We start from the raw sequence: 21140 nt of genomic DNA, 5'->3' as shown, positions 1-21140 counted from the left end.
TAGGAACGTTTTTTTAGGATTGAGAAATTCCCTGTGATTTTTATCTTTGAAATCAAAACAAATTTGAGATAAATGTTTGACTGGTAATGTAGATGTCCATTTGAAACAAGTTCACAATTTAACTTAATACCAAACAGGACAGACGCAATATATTATTAAAAATAATTATTTTATTGTTTGCTTTATCCAATACAAAATCTCAACATGAAAATCCATCACATCTATCATAAAACGCTTTCATTGAAAAATATTTACGGTCGCATTCAGCATATGATCTTTCAGTGTATGTGGGTCTGTATATCAGATTAATCCGTTCATGACATCGGGCAGCAGCCTGCTTCCTCGTGTTTTGACAGGAGTGATATTCTGGAGAAGGTCTTTAAACAGCTTCTACACTGATATTTCTTGATCTCAGAGTGGGTTTGTAGATGCGCTCGAAGGTTTGACCGGTCAGCAAATGCGCGACTGCAGTGCGGACAGGAGAACGGCTTCTCACCTGAAAAGAATACAAACAAATTCACATTAGGACTGTTTTTTTCATTTTCATTTTATGTGCAGTACATTTTCTCAAAGTACACTGCAGATGTTCAGTTCAAATTATGAAGTAAGAACCAGAGGTATTATATTTTTTTGTAGCGTTTTTGTCGTTTTGTTTTGTATTTATTCTTATTTAACTTTTAAGTTAACAAGTCATGTTTATTTCAGATTTATTTAAAAAAAATTGTCACATGCTTTTGTCGTTTCACTATTTTTAATTTATTTTATTTCTATTAAAGTTTTAGGTAAGTTTCACATTCATCAGATTAGTGCCACAACTTAAAGTTATTTCACTGTATTGCTATGGCAACAAATCTTATTTCTTCTAATTACTACTTGATTTCAATTAACAGAATTTTTAACTGGTTGGCCTGGTTTCCAAGACTTGCTTCGGAGCGGTATTAAGGCTAAGCGTATCCCATCATGCATCATGTTCTGAATATGAATCATGAGACTTTTTGCTCAGAAACAGCTGTTGCACTTTGAAATGGAACAGGCAACAGACTGACAGTTGAAGGGGAGGAGTCAACAGATGCTCCGCCCAAGCTGTCTAACATACATCATTTGAGATGGATAGTCATTACAGAAAGGAAGTGCATTTTCAGATTTTAACAGAAGATTATGAGCGCGCATGAACTTTAAAAAGAGAATGACCCACATTGATAAATGATTTACTATAAATGTCACAATATTTCATGGAAAAATAGGCATTGTTATTTTTATTTCACTGGGACTTTAAGCCAGAACTATGCCTTAGTTGAATTAAGATATTTGTGTCGCTTTCATAAAAATGCCTTAGAAATACATTACTGTGTCCATCTTGAAACAAAACATCGGCGCTGATATATTTTAAGATAATTCTATGAGCAAGTTATAATCAGTCTAGACTCTAGACTATCCTTAAGTCTGGTCTGTGAAACCAGGCCTGTATTTACCCTAAAGACACATATTAAATTGTGCTGTTGATTTGTTAAACGGTGATTTTTTGGCACGAAAGCACATTCAGGTATGATGTCGGAACTGGCGCATCATCTCTGGCATGCCCTCGGCTTCACTACAAACAAAAACCAAAACACGGATACGAGTTAAACCATGGTGACCACAAATTGACCCTGATTTTTCTACAGTAACCATTGTTTAACCGTGAAATTTTGTAGTCAAACTAAATAAGCATGGTTGATAAATGTTTACAGTAATAAATCCGTGGTTAATATTCTTAAAAGTGTGACTTTAAAACAATATGATGTTGTGTCAGTAGCATCCTCAAGTTTGGTTGGTCTGACTGCAGACAGCGCATGTGATATATTTAGGGAGTTTTTTTGTGTGTGTGTTTTTAGCTTTTGAGTAAATAACATTGTGTGAAAATGAGCCATTTATGCCATACATCCCATTTTATGCTTTGCCGAAAAATAAAGCAATGATACTGACATAAAAGCGAATGGCAAAATATTTCACTCCAGCTTGAATTATTCCTTCCCGTTTCAGAGCAGGAGATATAAAATCGACAACATTGTGTATAAATCCCTGGACATACCCGTGTGTGTGCGAATGTGTCCCTGAAGCAGCCATGGCCTGGAGAAGGCCTTTCCGCAGAGCTTACATACACAAGGCAGCGTGTGCGTTCGGATGTGCATCTTCAGCGCTCCGAGACTCACATACTCTTTATCGCAGTATTTACAGCTGAAGTACTTCTTGCATTGCCACTCACAGTGTAGATTCCTCTGCTTGCTCAGGCTAGAGAAGGTAAAGTAAGATTTCTGGCAATCTAAACATCCATCTCGGCGCTCCTGACCGCTGGTGTCCGGTTGTAATTGGGACACAGAGAGTTTTTCGTCTGGGTCACTGTGGGAATGCCGGAAGGGTTTTAGCGTTGAGAGCACAGGCTGCAGGGCAATGGGCGTCATGGGGTAAGTGTAAGGCAGAACTGGGCCGTCCATGGGCACACTCGGGTGCTGTGGAGGCAGGTACATCCCTGAATCGATAGGGTTCATCCGCAGAGAGCTGATCTGTGCCGAGATCCCATGATGTGGGGCGGGAAACACGGTTTGAAGGGGATGCAGGCATTGGAGTTTGGAGCTTGAAGATTCTGTCATCACCTCTGTGTGGAGACGTGTACGAAATATTGTCAGTATACACTTTGACGTGCACTACATTAAAGGGTTTGCCGTTCAGATTTATTCTCTGATGAATTCAACAATTCCCTAAGATTATTGCATACTGATTTTGCACACTTGTAATCCAATAAAGCATTTTTTATCATTTATTCATGAAGTCTTATGTTTTTCCATATCTCTTTTCAACACACACAAAAAAAGTTTAGCAGAATCTTGTATGTTATCTGAGAAATTGAAATATTGTGCCATGTTGGACAATGAAGATATAAATCTTTTTGGCATTTGAAGCATTTGTCTTATCAAAATTATTTTGTTATAACTTTGAACAATATCCTTTAAACACATTTTTCTTTTTTATATTTAAATAGTTTCGGTATTTTTTAATAAAGCAATTAAAATAATAATAATCAAAAACCCTTTTCCTACTTTTGAAAAAGGCCATCAGGATAGGCCACATGAGGATTGATAAAAGGGGAAGAGATTAAACGGATTATATTATTGCATGCTATGTATGAAATAGTGCTGAACGAACATGTAGATTTCAGGGCATTGCAGGATAAAGAGATCTCATGTCTTCAGCTCTTCTAATAGGACTCTTCACATCCCAAAGCAAAGGGCAACAATGAGCCCCTCTTTTGTGACAGATTTTGCACCTGCTCCGTTCAGAGGATCTATTCCTGTTTTTCAAACTTTTGTCATTATGTAGTATGTGTATTAAACATCTGTTGGTAGTCATAAAAACTTCAGCACACAATCACAAGATATTAAGTGCTCAGTTGTGGCACCTAAATATACATTTTCCCTTATACATATACATTGCTTAAAATAAGTTTATACTGTAAGTTTAACTATTGTAGCATTATTTTTATACACTGTTACTTTGGACACTAACACAAAAAATTTCACATATAATTATTTATATATAATTTACATATTTTTACAGATATAACTATCTCACATAATTATTAATATTGCTAATAAGTACTACTGACACTAATACTAATAGTCTAATACTAGTCAAATCAATGGACACCTGACTAAATGTGTTTTTAACATACACAATTAAAAAACTAATTTATATATACCAAATTATATTATTTATTTATATTTTTATAATAATATTTATTTATATTGATCTAATATTTATTTATATTTTATATCATTATCATTTATATATGTTTTACAATTATTTTATACGTACATATAACGGATTTATACTTATATATGATAAATCATTTAAATAATATTTTATTTGTTTAACATTCCGATATTTTAATTTTAAAGTAGTAAGATAGTAATCTGGAAATTATTTATATATTTAAGATAGCCAGGCCTATTTAATAAAAAACAATGCAAACAAAGAAAAAGAGTTTCTTCGAAGACATAATTATAAAGTATATTTTAAACAGAACAAACAGTCCGACTTGACTAACTACGAACATTTACCAACTTCTGAATGAATATTTAATTCAGAATTAAGTCTGAAAAATAACTTACCGTATTTTTTTGAGTCCTGCAGCACACCATAGTCAGGCTTCTTGTTGCTAAGGTGCTTTTTCACCAGGAAAGATCTTGGCATCGTCAGATCTGAGCAGTCCTGCTATCTTTTAACAGAGAGATTGGCAGATGAATAAATAGCTGATGCTCGGAGGTTGTCTTTGAGTGAAGAAAGAGTCAGGTGCAAGGCTAGAAGGAAATTACCATAGACATCCCGCTGAGCCAACCAGAAGTGAGGGACAAGTGCAAGGGGCGGAGCCACGTGTGTCCCGACATACCGCAGCATAACAGGTGCTTGCGCGAGATGAAAATAGAATAACTTTGTTTTTATAAACATGTGGCATGTCTTCAAGTTGCCAATAAATAGCCTATGTTTCTAGAAACTATCAATCTTATGTGTTGGTTTAATTATAAAAAAGTCTAAACTTAATAAAAAATGTAGTTTATACATGCACGTTATGATAAAACATTTGAAGAATGATTAACAATATAAAAATACATAAGTTAAGAGTTCATTTCCAAAAACAGATCTTCAAAAATCAAGTTTATTGTGCCGTTACTTATAAATCAAACTGCAGTTGGGTTGTTTTATTACTTGAAATGCACACAATAAAACATGATTTTTGTAGACAAAAAAGGTAGATTTGTTTTAAATGGTTTGTTTCTTTTGACGCTACTTTTATTAAAATGCTCACAAACGTCCTCCGGTTTACTCGAAACAAAGATAGATTAAAGGAACACATTTAAAGTGAGAACCTATATTTAAGTCATACTGCATAAATCGGTTTTTAATATAAAAAAGCATTTTTGTGAAGGTTCACACAAACCTGTTTTTCATCGTTGCACATTGAGTTAGATAAACAGTATAATATATAATAAGGCAGGTTAAGGTGTATTAGATCTGGGAAGGTAATGCACTTTGTTACCGATCATGGTTACATTTAGTCGATATAACAATTCATGTAGAAAAGGAAATAGTGTTTAGTTCGGTTACACACATTAATTATTTGGCATTAAATGAGTTAATTAACAACGTCGACCCCTACTTCTATTCGGCTTCTGATACACGTGACAAAATTGTCTTTTTTCAACTTCAAAACTGTTCCACTTTTCTACTAAAGTACATTTTTTATTAAAATAGATCCAGCAAGCCAAATGAAGTAACACTAATGTGGAGACGGTGCTTATTTAGAAACTTTGCCGAGATCAAAGAAACGGTAAGTTAGAGGATGAATGTCGCCACCTAGCGTCCCTTTAATGCATAAGGCACACTTTAAATAACTAAAAACACAGAATACCATTACTTGTTTAATAAAATATGCAAATGAGCATCCTTGTAAAACATTACCAAGACAAAACTGTATAAAGAAACACAGCTGAATAACATCCTCGTTTAGGAAAATAGGACAGAAGTGGATGCCAGTTAAAAAAAAAAAACTTGCAAAACAATCAGATCAGTGTTCTTAAAAAAACAGAAAATGTACAATACAGTTCTTGCTTTGGATTAGCCTTTAATGCCAAAGAAATGGTAAAAAGATAAATTCATTTAGCAAACTTTAAATGCATAACAAAATATACAAGGCATCGACAGCTTAAAATGTGGGACAAACATCCTGCTCCGTAATTAAGCTCATTATCTATAGATCAAATATTTGCAAGCAAATGTAGAACATATCTTTAAATTGGAGCTTTGCTTTAAAAAAATTCAGCCAAGTTCCTGCCCAGACTATGGTGGACAGGTAAACACTCGTTAAAGTCAATAAATCTTTCTTTAAATTGGCGACGCATCAGCAGTGCTATAAATCCAGGTACCTTCCAACAAAACATCCAATCACCAGACAAAGTGAAAAGCGTATAAAATGTGTCCCTTATTTCAAACATCCACGTGCCTCTCTCGCTTGAAGAAAACAACCAGAGCAAAACAGCCCTCAAAGATGTTTTAATCCTCTCCACCGCCATACATGTCCGCCAGCTTCTTGAAGCGCGGGCCCCACTCATTGAGGCAATCATAGTCCTGGTCGCTCCCTGAGCTGGAGGAGTGGATGGAGCTAAGTGAACCGGCATCAGAGCCTCCACCTTCATAGTCAAACACCAGCAGGGAGTCGTAGGGGGGTGCAGTAGGGTCATTATCTGCAGCCTTCAGATTCTACGGTGCAAGAAACAATTGTATTTTAACTCTTTAGAACGAGACTGAACTAAACGTGCATACACCTAACAATCACTTACGTCATCGATGAATGTGCCGATCTCATTGGGGTTAGCAGGTCGAGATCTGTACTGAGGTGCAGGCATAAAAGATGGCATCTCATCATTTCTCACGACTACTGGTCTGTTGTCCAGGCCTCTGTGCAGCACGCCTAAATCATAATCCTGTGAAAAATGACCGTTTGATATGAATAAGGAACGACAGCAGGAAAAAAAACTATACCGTGTAAACTGTTGTTCGAATACACAAATTTGTATAAACGCTAAAAAAAGTACATTGTAAAATGTTTGCTACACAAGTGTCATCACAAATTCAAGAAATGCCACATGACAGAACCACAACCCTAAAAAATGAAACCAACCTGATCATCTTCTCCACCACCTTCCTCATCATAATAATAGATGTTGTCCCTGATCTCATCTTCAGGAAGAAGAGGCTCTTTTTTAGCTCCACTCTTCCTCCTCATGAACAAGAGGAGCAGAAGAAGAAGCACTGCAAAAGGAAAAGTAATCACTTGAGATTCAGTAACATTACACGAGCGCTGCATAAGCTTAACCTTTCCAACATTAGATGACACATGCTTTGCCCTTAAAACCCCTAATTGGTTTTAACACAAGTTTGTGTACAGGTCAATGTAGGTCCCAAACGATCACTAAAATGGACTTTGGCATGTGCAGGTGTTCGTTAATACGGTACACCACAAAAGTGAAAATGCACAGTAGTGTTATTGAGGGCACGTCAAACCACAGTAAAGATAAATGTGCCAAAATTGCATGGATTATATTGACATTTGCTTTTCTCACAGTTGAAGTGTTGGCTTGGTCTGCTATCTATGCATTTCGTAATTTAACAAATAAAATACCATAAACCGCTAATCATAGACATGTAGTCAATTATGGCAGTGTGGGAGAATAATTATTTTGATTTTGAAACAACACAATCGTATCTTGCCACATAGTGCTGCTTTTAAATGTCTATTAAGTCATCCAACTGCTTGCTATCCTCCAAAAAAAAAAAAAACATGAATTAGCACCATTGTTGTACTGACACTGACAGGTAATCATTTATAATGAAATTATGTGTCTGTAAAAATTACAATTTAAAAATCAAGCCATGAATATTATGTTACATAATAGGGATGCTCCGATCCGATATTTGTATCGGAAATCGGCGTCGATACTGAATAAAATTCTAGATCGGGTATCGGTCAAGCTTACATTGAGCAGCGCATTACGTTTTATTTTAGAACAGCTACGCCAACAAGTTACACCGCTGTTTGCAATACATGTGAAGTAAATGTTCCGAAAGGTGGTGATAAAGCTGTTAATTATAATACTAATTTAATCAAGCATTTACAGAGAAACTAAAACGAGACTGTACGAAGCAGCTAACTTTGGCGGAAACAACGGAAAGAATTCAGAAATTTCCATCTGGTAGTGTGAAAGCAGCGAAAATCACTGAAAGCATACTGAATTTCATTGTTATGGATTTGCAACCGCTGTCCTTCATAGCGAACAATGGCTTCAGACCGTCTGGAGCCGCAGTACGACATGAAGCGTAAATATTTATCTGAGACCTGAACTGTATGAAAAAGTCTGCAAACACGTATACGAACAAAAATAAAGATGTCAGTGCGGTGAGTTTTGCAAAAAAGGTGGATGGGAGCATCTCTAGCCCATAGGAGACCCCAGTTCCTCACAGTATTGGGCAGATGAAGGCACAAATGCACATTGAAAGTGACATTAATTTGACTATGAACTTCTATTTGCACAGACTAAATTACTATATATTTTTCTGTTTATTTTTACATGTGCAGTTTTACCAAGCTAGGGAAGCTAGTGTTTTATTTATCTGTTTCTGTGTTGGATGTTAAAATTGGATGTTGATTTCCACTAAACTTTAGCTTAGTTAAGCTTTCCTGTAGCTCAGTGTTAAGAGCATTGGTTGTGGGTTCGATTCCAGGGGATTTCAAATACCCATGTAAAATGTATAGGATAAAGCAATGTAAATCGCTTTGGAATAAAGCATCTGCCAAATGCTCAAATGTAAATGGACTTTGCTTTAATGACTAAAGCATTAAAAACAGCTGATTCGTGTTTGAATATCTAAAGCAGTAAAGCTATTACTTTTTTGCTCAATTTCAGCTGCTTTATTGTTTATTGTGCATTGATTTTTAAATTCTATTTGCACATAACAGTTATTAAGAGATTTTGTTTCCATTTATTTATACCCGTTTATCAAGCTAGTGAAGTTGTTGTATTATTTAGCTGCTTAATTTGCACTTTAATTTTGAATTTCAAGTTTAAGATAGTGAACATTTTGTTTTATTTTGCTGGTTTAATAAATAATTCAATAAATTTATGAATCATTTGTTTGTTATTTTGTTTTTACGGGTGGAAATTAATGTTAATTCGAGCCTGATGCCTTGCACACAGTTTATTAAGTAATTGTGCACTTTAAAAATGTTACTCTAGAATCGGATCGGTACTCAGTATAGGCTAATACTGAATCTCAGGTATCGGAATCGAAAAAAGGTGGATCGGAGCATCCCAATTACATAATATATTTGTACTGTATTTGACCATGTATGTTAACTACACTATTATACAGCAAGTAAAGTTAGCAACTTTAGCTTAATCAGCACCATTACATGTGTTCAAATACTAAGATCTGTTATGGAGTAAAATATGTTTTATCATATTGATAATTTCTCAGGCGTTTAATTAAATAAGATGTACTTTCTATATTATTATTGGAAAAAGTTATTAAACTTGTTTTTGACACTAAAAAGGCTTTTGATATCGAAGGAAGTATGTAAATGTGATCGATACAACATGGTCATATTAATTTATTAAGGTGCGGAAATTTCGGACTCAATGTGCAATGAATGGCTTTAACATTTCTATTGGTTTATGTTTTTTTATGCATTTCATCACCGTGATACTACCGTAATAAGAGCTTCAACAATTACATTCAGATAAAAATGCACTGCCGCCACAAGCCTGTTTGGGGTGGGAATCTTTTGATCCTCACATTTTGATTTGAACGTTTAAAAAATATATTTTACACATTTGTGAATAGATTCAGACATGTCCACTTCTGCATTGCAATGCATTCAAGAATGCATCCCTTGCTGCCGTTACTCATTTCTCATGCACGCTATGATCCCTTCATATCAGTGGTGAACAGAAATACATACACAGCAGAGCCAAGATTGCACCAAGGATTCCAAGAACTCCAGACAGCGGTAACGCTGCAGCGCGCCCCTCACTGCATCGAAAATCTTCTCCCTTGCAGTCACAAACTTGAGCTTTAATCGTGTTGTCCTGATACTCGTCGCCCTGATCAAAAACTCTCAGGATGACATTGTAGGTGCCGGGTTCCAGTGTATTCTTGAGCATCAGCTCTATTTTGTTTGCTGAAACAAGAAGATTGAATCCGTCAGGTCACACACACCAGTTAGAAAAGCATGACTTTCCAGCTCATTTCTCTAGACAAGTTAGTCAAAACTCTTACATTCGTCATTCATCCTGGCAGTCCAGTTTTTCTGGGTATCTCCCCGAGTGTCGACTCGAAATGGACCGGCGTGAGGCGGTCCGTCTTTATCTGTGATGGAGAAGACAGCAGGACGTGCTTCACTATTACACATGTTTATGTCTCTTTCAATAATAAAGGGAGGGTTGTCATTCACATCCTCCAGCTCGACGATCAGAGTTCCTGTGCCAGTCGCTGGTGCTTTATCTGCACACAAGTACAAACTTAATAGAAAAGAAGCAATATTATCCACATCAAGCCCCCAAACAAAAGAAACCCAACTTACCATCATCATCAACAGCCAGAAAGAGAGCTTTGTATTTGCCATCTGTGACCAAACCAGATTCTCTGTCCATTTGCTTCTTGATTTTGATCACTCCGGTTTCTTTGACAATACTAAACCAGCCGGCGGGATCATTGCCGATTCTATACCTGTAAAGTGGCGAAACAAGCAGATTAAGACCAGCAAAGGAAATGAGTCCCAACAAACGTTTAATGTCCGCTGTTCAAGACTACAAATGAAATTAAACAGTTATCTTACGTCAACTTCTGTGATCTGGCAGTGTCTGGATCAACGGCTGTATAAGTCACCAATTCAGAATCAACAGCCAGATCTTCACGTTTGTAAATGATTTTCTCTTTTGGTTTGAATTCTGGAGGTTCATTCACATCCTCCACATTGACAGTGACTGTGGCAGTTGATGTGGGCAAAGCGCGGACAAACGGATCCTCGTTCTCAACAATCACAGACAGAATGAACTGTTTGGTCTTTTCATAATCCAGTGGCTGTATGGACAAGAACACACAGTAAGTTATGGCAGATCACCACAAACGATTGTTTCCTCAACATTATGAGCATCATTCTGTACCTTCACAGTGGTGATGATTCCCTCGAGCTGACTGGGTCCAGTACTGACATTGAAAAATCCTCCTTTATCACCATTTATAATCTTATATTTTGTTGACCAGGCGGGTGATCCGGGATCATCTCCATCAGTAACTGTGAGCTTGACAACTTCAGCACCAACTTGATTCTCTGGGACAGATGCTTCATACTAAAAACATAAAAGACTTATTGTAATGGTAATTATTCCTAGCTTTCTCTATAAAAGGTATACTAGTAGGGGTGGGAGAAAATTTTGATTCGGAGATGCATCGCAATTCTGAATCGATTCAACTAAGATTTTAAAAATATCAATTTTTTACATTCATGTAATAATAATAAATATGTGATGTTATAAGAACAAAAAAGGCAGGCCAAAGTCATTAGTCGGGGCAGTGTAGCTTTGAGAGCACACATTTCTACAGCAGAGCATACAAGAACAGTAGAGACAGAAAAAAAACATCCAGCTCTGTTGGACTAAACTTAAATAAAATAGGTTTTGCATTTATGTCACCATACCACAGCTGGCCTCAATAAATTTGTGAAAATAGTTTCCTTTTTTTATTGCCTAACTAGTTTGAACTAGGTGAACATGTTTACATTCCTGCATTATAACTTGGACTGAAAAATAAATTTTTTTGGAAAGTAAACATGTCTCCAAAAACATTGTTCATCTGCAGGTTCAGGCTCACTCAAGTGACCGTATTTTGTTTTCATTTAAAATTATTTATGTTCTGAACTTCTGATTATTGTTGAGCTACAGGTTGAGGCTCACTTAACTGACAGCATTTATTTTAATTTAATTAACTCAAATATGTATTTTAATGATTAAACGTGACATGTGTACTGTTCCAGAATGTTCTATAGGTTTCTTAAAATAAATCATATTGTGTTCAGTGGAAAATTATTTTAAATAACATTGTAGATATGTAATTATCATTCTCTGACACCGTGGTAGTTTTGCTCAGGGGTATCACCGTGACGAATCTCGTACCGGCCCATGCCTAGACAAGCACGAACAGCATCACAAATAATCATAACGCTTCAATATGCTGTTGCTGCTGCAGAAGTTAAAATTATATTTATAAGGTATGTAACAACGTCACAAACAGTCTTTTCAAAACACACACTATCATTATTTCTGTGTCAAATGATCACAGAAGTACTGGGATTAAAGCAGAGAGTTACCAACTCACAAGCATGAGACGCGTTTACAAGCTCCTGCTCTGCCCAAATTAATCTCACACCAAATAACAGACCAACATATAAAGTAAACACAGCCTGAGAACAAAATTGTTCTTATGAGAGTCTTTCAGGATTGTGATGCATTGTTCTGATTATGCTTCACATCTTAACTGGACATGTTTGAAACTAAACTAACGATTGTAGTTTGTAGCGCGGACAAATCCGAGTGAGCGCTTGTATCCATCATTATGGTAAAACACTATCAGAATGTGTGGCGTTTATCAATGTGATTATGCTAATAGAGAAGCAGTGTTGTCTTTCTGTAAAGACCCCTTCAAGCGGTCTGTAGATATCAGGCAAATGTATACAATGGAAAAAAGTGTCACCTTATTAAATTTGTTTTACTGAGCAATATTTCATATTAAATTTACTTCAATGCATTTATACTTTTTAGGAAGTTAAACTTTTGCATTTTAAGTCAAACAAATGAAAAAACACTTTAGTTTACTTTTGGAATTTGTGGTTAAACATTTCACCAGAGTTCCTATAGGTTAACCCTGAAATATGTAATGTTTTGAAGCAAAGTCCTACATATTACATGCCTATATCAACTATTATTTTGGTCAGAACCTCTAGTAAATTATGTTATACTTTAAGTCATCATTCAGAATCGTAAAAGAATCGCAATCTCTATTTGAAACAAAAGAATCTGGATCCTCAATTTATCCAGAATCGTGCTGCTCGAAATCAATTCACCATATGGCAGCTGAATCGTGAATAAAAGAACACAAAACGGCATTTCCAAACACTTGTTACTGTTATGTTTTGAAGTTGCTTTTCCAAAGCGATAAATGATGACGACATCAGAAATATGTTAATTAGTCTATGACATCACCAAATGCAACAGGGGTGTATATAAGGGGGTGGCATTGTCCTTTTCTTCAGGCTTTGGGCTGCACAAGTTTTTAAGTGCAACACATGATACCAATGGAGCAGCAGCTAAACACAAGACAACAATTTTGAGCTAGAGGAAAAATATTAATTGTTCGAATTTGAGATTTTCATAAAAAATACATGCGTTGCCCTCGTCTTAGGATCCCAATGCTTCAAGTCATTATTAAACATCTAAAATGATCTTCATTTGTTTAAGTTTCTGAGAGGTGCACCTAGGGCTGGGCGATAAAACGATATCGATATTTATCGACGGTACCACATTGTCGATATCAATATAAAAAAAAGGTTGATATAGCGCTAGATAATTTCCTTTAAATGTGCGCGCCCGTGATGTCCGAAAATCCTAAACAGCCTACAATATTTTTGTTACATGAGCGTGCTACGATTGACAAGCAAACAACCAATAAGATCTAATTTGCCGGGTTGCGTTAGGCTCAATTTGGTTGCGTCATCGCCATGTTGACGTTAGAACACGTGCAAGATGAGTGCCGTGCATGCCGTCAGCACGGAAATTGTGAACAAAAAGCGAGATGTCAGCTCGCCAGTGTGAACGTTTTTTTATTTCTTTCTTCCGACCAACATCAGAAGAACGTAGTGTGAAAGCGATGTAAAAAGAACGTCCCATCCAAGCAAGGAAACACAAGCAATTTATTCCACCATCTAAACCGCTGCAACCCTTTGGAATATACATCATGTCGCCCATCTACCTCAAGTCAACAAACAACCCACAAGCAGTACACGATGGAGAGGTACTCGGTAACAATGCCATATGATAAATCTTCAAAGCGATATAATGACATAACCCTTGCAATAGCATACTTCATTGCAAAAGAAATGCTGCCGTTCACCATAGTGGAGAAGTCAGGCTTTTGTTTACTGTTATAAGGGTTTGTTGGTATTGCTTATTACAGATGCTGTTGTTGATCTACCTCAAAGTTTGCCTTGATTGTTCCATGTTTACATTAAATTAAGTGGAAACATTTTGTAACATTTTAAGTTCAAAGTTAAAGTTCGTTTAAACGTTTATCTTAATATAAGTAGAGTACGACATAAAAAATATATTTTGTTTTACTTTTTTTTAATGCTAAAACTAATTTTATTTGCTGTACTGCTTAATAATGTGGGTCAGTAAAGATACAGTGGTTAAATACTTACTGTTCTACTTGTCATTTTTACTTTAAAAAAAAGGTCAATAATCATCGATATAGAACGATATGAAGGATCATATCGTTGATATATTTTTTAGCCATATCGCCCAGCCCTAGGTGTACCTTTCCTAATACAAACTGGATGCTAGTCCATCAGAATTAGGGATGCACCGAAACGTAAATTCTTGGTCGAAGCCGAACATGTGAAACATTTTTTTGCATTTCTTCCATTTATCAAGCCTTTTTTTTTTTTATTGCACAAACTGAATAGTCAAAATGTGCTTTTTATAATTTGTCTTACGTTTCAATAAAATACAATACATATTATAAAATTGAGCAAAACAAAGTAAATAAAATAAAAAATTGAGCCCATGAATAGTATATAACTGACTGCTAAAACAATGTAATGCAAGTAACTCTGTACCCCTACAACAAAACACTTAAGTGTCATTCCACATTAGGCCTATCAACTAAAAATACAAATCAATGAAAACTGTTGGGTTATTACAGGCTACATTCCAGAAAAAAAACATCCAATACAAGCAATTCTTATGCTTACTGACAACCATATCAGTTCACATCTCTCCTCCAACTCCACCAACAAAGCTGACTATTCTCTCAGAAGGAGCGCTCGTGGCCGGGATCCACGGAACATAAGGTCAAAAAGCATATACAAGCAATACAAAAGTAATCCCCGCACTCCCGACAACATATTAACATTATGAAGCAAATTGATTGGTCTCTAAAATAATGATTAAATATCGTCTGTAAAATACAGCTTCTGCAACAAACTTTGGACGAATATCAATTGCACCCAATTGCCTTACTCACTAAAGTGCAGAGCTCTAGAAGTGGAAATTTGAAAGGGAGACTAGAAATTGTCTCTCATAACAGCCGTTCCCATCACACGACTGGCCGGTTTTCTCTTCGACTGACACTTAGCAGTTGCTCCTTTCAGCACGGGCTCAAACATGGCGTTAAGAACACGATTCTGGTTGGCCGAAGGACCAAAAAACAACACGGTTATCTGTTATCTCGATTCTGGTTGGCCAAACGAGTCTAGGTGCTGGACCAAAGACATTTCAAAGGCTCGGAGTACATGCCTAAGACCCCCATCCCCCCACAGAAAAAAAACTCTTTGGATTTACATGATTCACATAAATGACTGATTTTTGATTCAAAGCGGCATGTATGTGTATGTGTAATGGCAGTGGCGCTCCTTGTTAATACATTATCTTTGGCCTTTCCCATTGAGCCGTAGTATTTGCAGTGCTAAATGCACACCGCACGTTTGTCTGTTTACTTCCATTAAAATAACATGATGCAAACTTGTGATTGCTGTAAATACTCTGATGCGCAAAATTTCTCCCAGAAGCTCATTTTATTTGCGTGTTGATGAATAGTTAACCAAGAACTGCTTTTAGCTGCCAGTGTAAAAACTTACATTTATTTGATTTTTGCTTATAGATAATAATAAGTAAAAATAATGGGAATTTCAAAAAAACGTTTTTGTTAACTTTCCTGGCACATATGCATAGAATAATAAATAAAAAAACCTATGCTTGATAAAAAAACAAGAGGTACATATTGAACCATGGGTGAGCTGTATTGTTGCATCTCTAGTATGCATGCAAAGAACATAATCAAGAGCTTAAGAATCGAAATCGAATCAGAACGTCTGAATCAACACCCAGCCCTAGACCAAAGAATTCCCACCCCTGTGTAATAGAACACAATTGTGTACATCAGATTCAGATGAATGTACGTTACCGTGGTTTGTTCAAACTGAGGTGCGTTATCATTGCAGTCAGTGACAGTAATAACAGCCTTGCCCATCGTTGTCAAACCTCTTCCTTGCATATCTGCAGCCTGAATTACTAAAGTATATGTGGGGTATTTCTGAAAGAGAAGATGTTCACATGTGAGTTTCTCTTTCATCAACTCATTCAACAACACTTAAAGATACAGTCATCAAATGAATTCATTTCTCACCTCTCTATCCAGACCTTCTTCAATGACACGAATCCCTCCAGTTATGGTGTTGATATCAAACATATTTGGTTTTGGTAATGGAGGATCTTGGCTGATAATTGAGTATCTGACATCACCGTTATCAGTATTTGGATCATCTGCATCAGTGGCTGTGACCTTCATAAACTCATAATCTTCAGAGAGAAGATGAATATGTTCATACAAGCTGAAGTTTAAAACACAAGAACTCTAAATCCCATAAATCATTAAGTAAAGTTTTGGCAGAATGAACATTAAAAGATACCTCTTAGAGAAGATTCAGGAACATGTCCATTGAAAGGATTTTGAGTAAACTCAGGCCTATTGTCATTCTGGTCAATCACATTGATGATGATATCCATTGGCTTCTCTTTTATGTTTCCTTCTCCAATAGCATAAGCAATGAGCTGAAGACACAAGCATGTTTATAGTCAAAAAACTAAAGACTGCTGGTAAACATTTACAAGGTGATATCTTTCAAATAATGTTTAAAGTATTTTGAATGTGGTATACTTGATTTGTAAACTTTTGAAAGTAATATTAACTTTTTATGAGTTTTGGCCGTTTGTTTACATGACAACAACATATATTTGCTTTCACAGATCCATTTAAATGCAGATCGTTTTGTCATGTGTATGTGAAACCATCCGTTATTTTTAACATGTGCAGAGTCTAAATATCAGTATTATATACATCCTTTTTACAAGTTTTCTTTTAATATCGATTCACAGAGCTGCCGAGAGCAACTTGGGTCTTATTGACTTTATTCATCTTGACTACTAACACTTCACAAATTTAAAAGTGGATAAGGAGCTACTTAAGATGGTTTCGTCTTTACAACAACATAAACAAACATTACTGTCCATGCATACTTTTTTGATCACAACTTAACTTCCGGTACACATTCAAACAATAGAGTTCCTGTAGGTGATAACAATAAAAAGAAATACCAAGCTCAACGGCTAAATGTCAGTTTACCACACGATTTCTTTAAATGCGAGAGCAAACTATAGGACTCATTCAACCAACTTATTTCATTATGCTTATACAGTAAAATAATAAAAATTAATCAAATAAAATATAATGGTTATATTATTAAAAACTAGCCAGACACAACCCGGAAGTTAACTGGGGTTTGCTGTAACTGTCTATAGTCAAGAATAAACTTAAAAATAAACTTACATGATAGAAAGCTTTCGTCTCTCTGTCGAGCGGCTGTGTCACTGAAATAAACCCTGTAACTCTGTTACATATGAAAAGGCCCACCGGTGGCTGATCTGCCCCTTCACCTGTGATACTGTACGCCATCGTAGTTTCTGAAGCATAATCTGACTTGATCTAATGACAGAAACACACAAACTCATTAACACAAACCCTGTTTAATGACAAAAGTCATAATGACGATGTTCAATTACCTGAGAAAGTGCTTTTGGGAAAGGACCTCTGCTGTTCTCAGGTTCATTGAAAGGTGGAATAACCCAACCTCTCTTTGCTCTCTTTAGTCCTGCTGAAGACCTTGGAAACTTCACAATCACCAGATCATCAGAGGAAGATTCCATCTGGGGGAAAATAAATTGTTTAATGGTATGCACTGCTCTGCTTTGCTTTAAATGCTGTAGAGAGCTACTTTAAAAGCATTAAAAACCACATTTTAAAGTATGACTTCTGAAATAATACCATCCCACATGTTTTGGTCCTTAGTTACCAAACACCTTTTTGACATTTCTAGTTTAGTAGTTCTATTTAAACGCAACGCATCAAAAACATTGCATTTTATATTAAAAGCAGCCATTTTTTTTAGGCTTTTCAAGTTTTGTACAGAAATCTTGAGTTCAAAAGTGTTTCAAGTCTTTCAGACAAATTTTAAAAGGTTAACAGAAATAAAGTATTTTGTCGGACATAGTTGTTTTCGTTGCTGTATGCAACCAGAGGGACAATAAATTAAAATGCGCTGATATAATGCCCAATTTGTTTAAGTGTCAACTCTTGCATATCATGCAATTCAGACTGCTCACCTTAAACGAGAAAGAAAACGAACACAGTATTTGTTTTTAAAAGGAGTCGGTTCAGATAAAGAGCTTGTTCTTGATTCCCAACACTAACCACATGAAAACACACAAACTAAATAGCTCAACATGTCCAGAAGAGGTCAGGCTTGGATGCTTGTACCATACTCAAACTAGTATGTACCTGTGGAGTTGTGTTCACCACAGTATCCATGTGATGATCCTCATGATGGTGAGCACGCTCAACTCTGACAAACACTGTGTGCTTTTTGCCAATGGAGTCCCAAGCATGTAGAGCAAACACCTTATGACCCTCATGAAGAGTGACCTGTCTCTTCATTGATACAGTTCCTTCCGTGTTCACATCAAACCGCTTGTCGGCGGACTGAAAGAGTGTTCTCGATCTTCCATCGCACGTATTGAACGTTACTGTCAGAGAAAGACACAAAGCACAAAATTAAAAACTGTCTCTATACTGTAGTTTTCGTGTCTATGACGTGCACTTATACATGTTTTTACTGAAAAACAAGCTTGTTTACTAAATGCCATAAGCAATTAACATCCTAGTTGTTTAAAACATGATTTGCTGAACTGTGCTGTAAACATCCAATCACAGAAAACTAAATGCATTGTTCTACATTATTCACACAACTATAGTTTGAAGTTCCTAGATCCCGTTTTCGACTCCAGATTCAATTTGCAATGTTCCGGTTTGTTTTGCTTGCAGTGTAGCTCACAAGCATGATATACAACCCATAACGGTCCTCTGCTTTAGAGTGATGATAATGAAGACTAAACATGTATAGACACTTAAACACTCGCTTCACACATGTATTGCAACGACCACCATTAGCGGTCTGTGCAGAGGAAGTGGCTAACCCATCAACCCTTACAAAAAAGACAATTAGTAGGACATAAAGCAGGGCACACGCTGTGCTGGGAAAATCTAGAGATGAAGTAGAATCCCAAATTTAAAAAATGACACCACTGGCTCTTTAAAATTTACTAGTACAATGCATCATTTTTGACCAAAGAGAAAGGATTAACAAAACAATCCACCTAAAATAAAATCTCTGGATGTACTACATCGACCCCTTTGATTCTGGGTCAGTTAAATATACTAATATATTTTTTGGAATTTATGGCAAACTTTCGTGATTCAATCAAACTTCAAACAAATATCATCATATACACTTATACTATAAATAAAAATCTGGGTCAATTAAACTCCGTATTAAATATTCTGAGTTATGACGATGAAAGCGAAACTGTGAACTTCTCATGGCATCACTCTATTGTTGGGAAGCACCTGCATTATTGCACTCATGACACAACACGTCCAAGATGAGTCAATGAACTTAAACCCTTTTGAACACAATATGGACTATGTGCCCACGGATAATGGGAAAAGAGTTAACCACGTACACCACGAAAACAACTAAGTTAGGTACGAAATAGTAACATTTTAAACGTCTCGAACATAAGTGAAAAAACATCTCAATCCAGTTCCCTATTGAGGCGTTACAGACGGTTCATTCCACACCCACAGAAATTGTGAGCGATGCGGGTGAAATACATCTGAATTAATCAACCATTAACATCTCAAAACAGCAGCAAAGTCTCTGAAGATTAATATCCAGACACACACCCGAAGAAGAGTTACAAAAGCTGAGCATTTTCTACATTATATTGGAATGATCTTATTTCACACATAACAAAACGAGATCGACATAGCAACTTTGATAGGGTCTGGGGTTATATCCCACATCCATAAGAAGTAAAAACCAAAAGCTCTTTACAGAGGGCGCGAAATAAAAATAAAACAACTGAATGAGTTACGACGGTTACGAGTTTGAACTTTGGAGCAAGCGCGAGGAGCAAAAATGGCTGAGGTGACCACAAACTTGACCGATTTTCCAAATATGCGAAATCGCTAAAAGTAATACACGAATTGCTTCACAAATTTAACGAACCGACAAATCTTTGAGTAATTTGAACGGTTTTAAAATGGATTTTGGGCGTCTCACCTTTTCCGAGTCTTTTCCCCCTGTGAAGGTGCTCTCGGTGCACTTGAAATACAAACAATTCCGACTCAAAGCCAGGTGTGCATGGCGACTCCTCGGCGAATCCAGACGAAAGTACCTTGTTGAATAAGAAAAAATAAAACTATGAACTTAACGAACAAACCAAATACTTTCGTTCTCCGGAACCGCTCGAGCGCTTTCGCGACGCGAGTGGACGCCGCCGGTGGGAAATCTTACCTGACAAAGAAAAACAATAACTCCTAATCGTACGATCCTCACAGGCTCCATTCGATAAAAAGCAAAAGCCTGGAAATGAAAATCCTGAAGTGTTTTATCCGGGGTGTGTTAAGCTTGTCGCAGATGTTCTCCTCAAACGTCTTGCCACAAACAGCAGATTGAGGAAATGATCTGCAGCAGGTAGTTTCGGATCTGACGCAGCCAGGTGACCTCGCCCATCCGGTAATTGTCAGCTCCAAATATGGTCATGCGTGGCCTTCACGTCGCGCCTGTGCAGCAGGTACAGAAACGAGTGTTGTTTTGTGAACGGCGTGTGTAAAATATGTAAACTGTGTTTTCTTCCACACAGTCGAGACAATGAATGACCTCTATGAGCCCACTCGACTCTTTAACAGACAGTTTGTGCAACTGCTGTACGCTCATATTGCTGGACTGAATAACGCCTTTCATTCCTCCCACCCCTACGCACGCACGCACGCACGCACGCACACACACTGCCTGACTGTCTCTGCTGCTATAATGGATTTTGATGTGCTGATGGATTTAAAATACTAACAAACTTCATGGTTAATTCTAAACACTATAAATGTTTAGAAAACAATTTGGTTTTCATTTTATTGACACTGTAATAATCAGCCTACAGTTATATTTCGGTTGGTTTTCAGTAAATTGTATTTCACATCTTCCACAGCAGCTTAGTCATATCATCAGTATGCAGTATTTCTTAATGTGCCCCTCGTTAGTTACTTATTATTTTTAGCCATCTGGCCCCTTCCCCCACATCACTACTGAAACAACCCATGCA

General features: G+C 36.6%; 2 protein-coding genes across 2 annotated transcripts; both read right to left on the bottom strand.

Annotated features, from left to right (window-relative positions):
* Positions 1-241: 241 nt before the first annotated feature.
* On the bottom strand, positions 242-2630 carry snai3 (snail family zinc finger 3). Its single transcript, XM_056759263.1, has 2 exons — positions 2072-2630; positions 242-496 (listed from the first exon to the last, which is right to left on the bottom strand). Exons 1-2 carry the CDS (start codon positions 2628-2630, stop codon positions 315-317), a joined length of 741 nt encoding a protein of 246 aa, XP_056615241.1. The 3' UTR covers positions 242-314.
* Positions 2631-5443: 2813 nt separating this feature from the next.
* On the bottom strand, positions 5444-20606 carry LOC130427937 (B-cadherin-like). The gene is made up of 16 exons (XM_056755702.1): positions 20336-20606; positions 20102-20216; positions 18259-18503; positions 17484-17627; positions 17251-17406; positions 16334-16475; positions 16051-16223; positions 15829-15957; positions 10758-10943; positions 10430-10674; positions 10175-10320; positions 9871-10095; positions 9554-9772; positions 6716-6846; positions 6375-6518; positions 5444-6294 (listed from the first exon to the last, which is right to left on the bottom strand). Exons 1-16 carry the CDS (start codon positions 20384-20386, stop codon positions 6088-6090), a joined length of 2658 nt encoding a protein of 885 aa, XP_056611680.1. The 5' UTR covers positions 20387-20606; the 3' UTR covers positions 5444-6087.
* Between the last annotated feature and the right edge of the window lie 534 nt (positions 20607-21140).

The sequence above is a fragment of the Triplophysa dalaica genome, chromosome 1 (genome assembly GCF_015846415.1).
Source record: "Triplophysa dalaica isolate WHDGS20190420 chromosome 1, ASM1584641v1, whole genome shotgun sequence".
NCBI lineage: Eukaryota > Metazoa > Chordata > Actinopteri > Cypriniformes > Nemacheilidae > Triplophysa > Triplophysa dalaica.
Note: the sequence above shows the minus strand (reverse complement) of the source record. Positions and strands in the feature narration are given on the sequence as shown.

Bases quoted from the DNA above. Each gene is read 5' to 3' on its own strand.
- snai3 (XM_056759263.1), bottom strand. From the start codon at position 2,630: ATGACAGAATCTTCAAGCTCCAAACTCCAATGCCTGCATCCCCTTCAA. The intron at 497-2,071 runs GTATGTCCAGGG...TATTCTTTTCAG, and splicing joins ACACATTCGCACACACACGG to GTGAGAAGCCGTTCTCCTGT.
- LOC130427937 (XM_056755702.1), bottom strand. From the start codon at position 20,386: ATGGAGCCTGTGAGGATCGTACGATTAGGAGTTATTGTTTTTCTTTGT. The intron at 18,504-20,101 runs GTGAGACGCCCA...TTTCTCTGACAG, and splicing joins GGGGAAAAGACTCGGAAAAG to TAACGTTCAATACGTGCGAT. The intron at 17,628-18,258 runs GTACATACTAGT...ATTTTCCCCCAG, and splicing joins TGGTGAACACAACTCCACAG to ATGGAATCTTCCTCTGATGA.